A 7149-nucleotide genomic window follows, 5' to 3' on the forward strand; every position below is an offset into this window, starting at 1 on the left:
TTCCTAATTTTTTGTAAGGTCATAGAAAAAATAGCATTTTTTTTTTTTTTTTTTTTTTTTTTTTGTCTTTTGTCTTTTTTTTCTGTGTCCGGCAACGGATTGCAACCCTCAGTGTTGCCCCCGTACCGGACGAGGGACCGGCAACGGGATTGCAAACCTCGGTGTTGCTCCCGCACCTCGCTCAGCCAGTGAGCGGGAGCCGGTCTGTATGTGGGATCCGAACCCTCGGGCGGGAGCGCTGCCGCGCTTCCCAAGCGGCGCACTATCCAGTGCGCCACCGGGCCGGCCCATAGCAGCTTTTTTTTTAATAGACTTAATACAGAGCTGAGTGGTACAATTAATATATTTTTATCTTTAAATAATTATTTAGTTAGTTTTTAAGCCTTCAGCACCCAATATTCCCAGGCAGTCTCCCATCCAGGTAGTAACCAGGCCTGACCCTGGTTTAGATCCGACAAGATTGTTATCTTTAAATTATTTTTAAAATCTTTAGTATACATGTTCAGTAACTTGATTCGAAGGTGTAAGCCTCAACGTCATTCTTCCTCTCCTTCCTCTTATTCTCCTCTTTATTTCTCAACCCTCTTTCCATGTAAGTTAGAAAATAATCTTGTCAGCCTGCCTCCATTCCAGTGTTGGGCACATAAGTGTAATTCTTGTGGCTGGGAAATTTTTATCTTTCTGGGTGACATTTCTTGTCTTCCTAATAGAATATCATGTGCTAATACCAGCAATGCCTTCCAAACCTTTCCTGTTGTCTCACTGCCCTAACCTGTTGCTTTTGTACATTTGCTTCACTTCAGCCACACTATGTTACCATATGTGCCTCTTCCAGGCATGGAAGCTACTTATAACACCAATGTCAGTCAGATGAGGTAAGCCTCCAGTGGGCCTGGCACATGAGGGCTTGAGATGTATATGTGTGTGAAAAAGAGAGCATGTATGTGTGTGTGTGCACACATGGCATAGGTCAGGCATGGCACAACCCTGAACTCTTGTCCTTTTAAACCTTATCTACATTTCTCAGATAAACATCTCTGCAACTCAGATATATTCTATTACGAGTAGTGACTAGGAATGTGTGATCAATTCCATTTGTCTTTTTTTTAAAAAGTGAAAATCACTAGCCAGCTTATTATCTTAGGCTATTTTATGTCTTGTCATTTAGTCAACTTCAGTCCCTGGATAGGATTGATCTCATCTGAGCATTATTCATTTGTTCAGTTCACCAAATATCTTCTTCCCCTTGAAAAGTCTATTTCTTTTTACATTTTCTTTATGAAGCTGCTCCACAACAATAAGGTGGATTGACCACATCCTTGTAATTTTTAACACTTGTAGATAAAGGTTATGCCTGGAAATGACTAAAAAACAGGTTGATTGGAGATGTCATTCCTGGAAAGAAGGAAAGTCTTCAGCTTAGTCTGGATGTTAAGTTGAATGTGCCAGAGGTAGAAAGTGAACCCTCTCATATTTTTCTTCTTTCTCTCCATGATGCTAGGTTAGAGCCTCCATTCCCTGCGTTGGTACCAAAGTCTTGCTTGGTAACAGAATCAGCTGTCAGCAAGCTCCTGTTTTCAGCCTCTGAGTTCCAAGTCCCTGGATTTGATGAGCTGGATGGTGTGACAGCAGCTTGTCCCCGACCACAGAGCAGCCCCCAGGAACAGAAAGAGGTAAATGTCAAATGCTGTTGGGGTCAGGTACTAGTGGCATTGGAGATGTCCATTTTCAACTCACATCACATGATAGGTATAGACTGACCCCTGAGCGTCTTTACTTACCACCTTTAGCTTCAGCTAAGTACTGGAGAGTAGTAAGCCAGGAGTTTTGCTTGGCCGGTAAAGAAATACACTGGAATTCTTAAACTGCGTTGTTTTCCAAATCTTTTTTTCTTAGTGACAGCATTTAACAGTATTTAGGGAATTGGACCAAGGAGCTGCTTTGTGCCTTTGAAGAAGATGAGTGAATGATGGTGTTCTTTGATTCTGCAGCATCTGCTGTCTCCCATAGTTGCAGACTTTCATATTGATAATCTCAATATCAGAATTGAATGTGCAATTCTATTCTAGTAATATGGAGAAGGCAGTTGCTGAAAACACAGCATGAGGGGGAGCTTTGTCATAAACTACTTGTTAGAATCATCTATAAACTGAAGAAGCGATGTCTTGAATGTCAAGAAAAGAGACTTTATATATTTAAAATATCTTGCAATTTGACCATCTTTCTTCTTAACCCTTAAAAATAGGCTGAGCTGGAGAAGAGGCCAAAGAAAGTCTCACAGATTCGTATCCGAAAAACCATTCCTAAGCCAGATCCTAACCTTACCCCTATGGGCCTTCCTCGACCCAAAAGGTGAGCTCCTTCTCTAATACAAACTAGGTTCACTTTTTTGGCAAATGGTTTGGCAGAATATGATTACCCTTTAAATGGTCATATACTCTGAGCCATTTATAATACATCTAGGAATTTATCCTAAAGATTAATTGGTAATGTGGCTAGATATTTATGTGCAAGGATATTTTAATGCATTTTTAATACTTTTTATTGAGCTTACTATGCCAGATGCTGTGCTACATATTATGTACTTTGTGTACAGGATCTCAGTTCGTTCTCCAGCAATGCTGGGAGGTGAATACTGTTGTCGTCCCCGTGTTTAGATATGGATGTTGAGGCTCAGTGGTTTAAAAACCTGTTTTAGGTCCTAGTGTTAGTCTTGGCACACATGGTTTCTGTCTGTGACAGGTTTTACCCAACCCCAGAGCACAAGCTCCTAACAGTCTACATACTAAGCTAGGAAAAGATCTAAATGTTATGAATTGAATTTTTTGTGTGTGTGTGGCGGGCCAGTAAGGGGATCCAAACTCTTGACCTTGGTGTTACCAGCACCGTGCTTTAACCAAGTGAGCTAACTGGCCAGCCCCAAGTTGAATTTTCGTTGAAAGCTCTCCAGACTTACACTCATATTTTCTTGTGATGGATTTCACTTCTTCGTTTCTCATCAGCAAATGAAAATCTAACAGTTATTTAACTTTCCTGAGCTTTAGAAACTTATCTGTAAAATATGAATAAGAATCCCCAACACATAGGATTGCTGTACAGTCTGAGAAAAAATTTATACTGTATCTATTAAAGTGCTTCACACAACACAAATGCAGTAGTTAATCATTAATTATGGGGGTCATGATTGACATTCCACTTTTTTCACATAATTTTTATCTTAATATATTTTTATCTTACAGTTATTTTATTGATCACCCTATTATATGTCTTTTCAGGAGAAATCTTTAAAAAATATTTTAGATATCCTAGACTGAATAGTATTTAATACTAGAATGAAATAGGATTCAGTATCAGTTGTATTCTGTCTTGCATTTGTAAGTTTGAAAAACCTTGCTTATGTAAATAAGTAGTTGGGGTAGAAAGTTTTTTTTTTTGTTTTTTTTTTTTTTAAAAGATGACCGGTTGGCGCACTGGATAGTGCGCCGCTTGGGAAGCGCAGCGGCGCTCCCGTCCGAGGGTTCGGATCCCACATACAGACCGGCTCCCGCTCACTGGCTGAGCGAGGCGTGGGAGCAACGCCGAGGCTTGCAATCCCGTTGCCGGTCCGGTGCGGGGGCAACACTGAGGGTTGCGATCCGTTGCCGGACACGGACAAAAGACAAAAAAAAAAAAAAAAAAAAAAAAATGACCGGAAAGGGGATTTTAACCCTTGACTTGGTGTTGTCAGCACCCCCCTCACCCAGTGAGCCAACCGGCCATCCCTATATGGGATCCGAACCCGCGGCCTTGGTGCTATCAGCACCGCACTCTCCCAAGTGAGCCACGGGCCGGCCCAGAAAGTTTTAATATAGGAAAGTCATTCAATTCTTCCAACTTCTTTGAAGTTTTATGCCAAAAAATCACACAGTGGCTTATCATCATCATATTTAATGAAAGCAAAGGATTAGAAAGCACTGACTCGCAAAGGTTCTGTTACCCAGGCATTGGAGGCAGTTATTGTCTCAGTATCTGGGAAAGACACCAAAAAGGTCCAGTTAGTGTCAAACACCTAATAATGTATGCTATTCTTTCACTTAAAGGCACCTTATTTAATCCAATATACTGAAAGAAGGCTGAGAAAAATAAGACTTTTAATAAACCTTTGTCTAAACCTATGATATCTTTTGATAAAATGCTTTTATTACTTCAGAGTACCTTGTCAAAAAAATCTTAAAGGTGCAAATTTAGTACATTCAATTTATGGAAAATTCTTGACATATAATTTAATTGGCAAGGGCAATTTATTATTTAAGCCCATCAGCCAAATTATTATTATTATATTTTTTTTCAAAGATGACCACTAAGGGGATCTTAACCCTTGACTTGGTGTTGTCAGCACTGTGCTCTCCAAGTGATCTAACCAGCCATCCCTATATAGAGATCCGAACCCATGGCCTATGGTGTGTTATCAGCACCACACTCTCTCAAGTGAGCCACAGGCTGGCCCTAAACCAAATTATTCTTACTTCCTAATTTTTCTGTTTTCCAGTTCAAGTAAATGTTAATTTGTACTTCTAGGAAAATGATACAAAGCATTGAGAAATTATGGAACACATCTTGTGAGGTAGATTTCTAAAAGCCATAAAGTCAAAATTAAAATCATGTATAAGTAATATAATTAATTTACCCACTTTAATAATACTTTATTAAAACAACATGATAATGCTATTTCTCACTACTGAGTTTATTATAGAGCAGTATAATATAACTAAACTGAGAAATTATGAAGATGAGGAGTATGATAGAAAACGTGACATTGCTTCCATATATGTGTATGCTACATTAATCAAACTCTGTTATTAGACTCTTAAGAACAATCAAGAATCATGTAAAAAATCGAAATAAATCCATTAATTTATATAAATTTCATGATTGCTCCCATATTTAATATAGGATCAAAATATATCGCGACGGGACGAGCCCGTGGCGCACTCGGGAGAGTGCGGCGCTGGGAGCGCAGTAGCGCTCCTGCCGCAGGTTTCAGATCCTACATAGGGATGGCCGGTATGCTCACTGGCTGAGCGCGGTGCAGCCGGTCTCAAAAAGGACAAAAAAAAAAAGTACATTGCGACAAACCAATTAGTATGTCAGGTTATTGTATAATTTTTGTTTTTGTGAACAAGGATAGGAGTTACAACATTTTATAAAATGAAATAAGGATTGACTAATTGAATTAAATATTTTATTATATGATTTGATAAAAGTTTATACTTTAACTGAAAGAAATTACTTAAATTTTTATCTGTGGGTTTTATACATTTCATCTTCAAATATTTGATAGTTCCAGTAAACATTTCAGGTATATACATATTTTTAAATCAACTAGCAAGTGGAACTGTTCCTTCTAAGTAGTGGCATACTGTTAATGAAAATTTAGAATAGCTTGAAAAAAAATTTTTGTACAATTAAATACATGAACAAGCTATTTTTAGTTTTTGAGGTTCTCATTCTTAAGGTCTCTTTCTAAAAGAGGCATTATGTGATGATAATCAGGGTGAATGAGGCAAAGTCACTCAGACAGCCCATTCCACAAGATATCTGAAATCAGAATATTCTAATATGAGCCCCAAAACCCTATTTATTTTATTTGCTTCTTCTTGGGTTTTTCTTTTTGGTGGCTGGCCAGTACAGAGATCCAACCCTAGGCCTTGGTGTTATTAGCACCATGCTCTAACCAACTGAGCTAATCAGCCGGGTCCCCAAATACCCTATTTCTAAAGCTACTCTTCTCTCTTAGTGGAACTTCGTATAAGATGGGGAAAGACAAGTCCAATACAGGTTTTCAGTGATTTCATTAATCACTGAAGAGGGCTTAGCAAGATAAGTGATTTGATTCATTGGGCCAAAGTAAAATTCAGGATGGATAGGGGCTATTCAGAAAGAATTTTGGGAATGGAGAAACCTGTAAGAGCGTTCAGAACACTTCTCAGATGTATCACTTTTAGACATTAAAAATTGAGAGATCGATGCCCCTAAAGCTGGGTTTTTATGTATTCTGTGGAAAGTCTTCTGGTACCCTAGTGCAAAGACCAATGGTTTAGAGTACTTAGTAGCAGCCTGATTTAGTTCTTGGGGTTTTTACATTAGTATCATGTTATCAGTTGGGGACCAGTCAGGAGACAGAAACCACACAGTATTTTAAACAGGGGAAGTTTAGTATAAAGTATTAAACTGTGATAGGAGAGTAACCATAAATGTAAAGAGAATTCTGAAGGATACACTAGGGCTGAGGGAGAGTACCTAAGGAAGGACAAACTTGGGAGGAATGCCACTTCCCCGAGGTTGGAGTTGAAACTTTGCTGGATAAGGTGTGGTTGTAGCCCATTGGATGGCTGGGTTGCAGAGGCCAGAGCTGGGCCAGCAGGAAACAATAACAACCTTCAGGAACACTGATTAGCTAAGGCTGGTGGGCAGGCATGCTGAAGGAGTTGGGGTGCTGCTGCGATGCAAGGCCCAGAGAATGTGGTATTTGCTTCAGGAGGGCCACAGGAAAGAACCCTGGAAGTTAGGATGCCACTGCAGATATAAGGTCTGGAGTGCTATATCTGTGTCAGGAAGGCTGGGGTAAGATGGTCACCAGTTTAGGGCTGCAGGGTCACTGAGGGATTACATGCTCTGGCCACACAGAGCCCCTCCAGATACCTCCCCAGCCACCCCCACACATATGCATCACTGACCCACCATGTGGCAGGAGCAAAAAAAAAAAAAAGCTCACCAGAACCAGGAAGAGACGCTCTCTTCCTCCTCCATTGTTCCTCCATCACCTTCTGACAAAGCTTAGCATCATAATACTCACTGTAATGGAAAAATGCTTAAAGGGTCTAAGATTCCATTATCACAGAGCAGTTACTGAAGTGCAGATTTTGAACTAAGAAGCAATTATTTGATAGTTGGCATATTCTGCTAAATAGTAGTTAAATGTATTATTCACTTGACCAAGAGATGTTCTTTTAGGGCCGGCCCGGTGGCGCACTGCTACAGTGCGCCGCTTGGGAGCGCGGCGGCGCTCCCGCCGAGGGTGCAGATCCCACACGCAGACCGGTTCCCGCTCACTGGCTGAGCGAGGTGCGGGCGCGAGACCGAGGGTTGTGATCCCAGTGCTGGTCCCGG

At 40.3% G+C, this 7149-nt stretch overlaps 1 protein-coding gene across 1 annotated transcript in view; it reads left to right on the top strand.

Moving 5' to 3' along the window:
• Window positions 1-7149, top strand: part of PRR14L (proline rich 14-like) — a 58045-nt gene that overhangs the window by 37891 nt on the left and 13005 nt on the right. The window contains exons 6-8 of the mRNA XM_008566417.1: window positions 804-875; window positions 1502-1673; window positions 2246-2352. Of these exons, the coding sequence (XP_008564639.1) occupies window positions 804-875; window positions 1502-1673; window positions 2246-2352 (351 nt within the window). The remainder of the gene's footprint in view (window positions 1-803; window positions 876-1501; window positions 1674-2245; window positions 2353-7149) is intronic.

Source organism: Galeopterus variegatus, unplaced genomic scaffold, assembly GCF_000696425.1.
Source record: "Galeopterus variegatus unplaced genomic scaffold, G_variegatus-3.0.2 Scaffold241, whole genome shotgun sequence".
Lineage (NCBI taxonomy): Eukaryota > Metazoa > Chordata > Mammalia > Dermoptera > Cynocephalidae > Galeopterus > Galeopterus variegatus.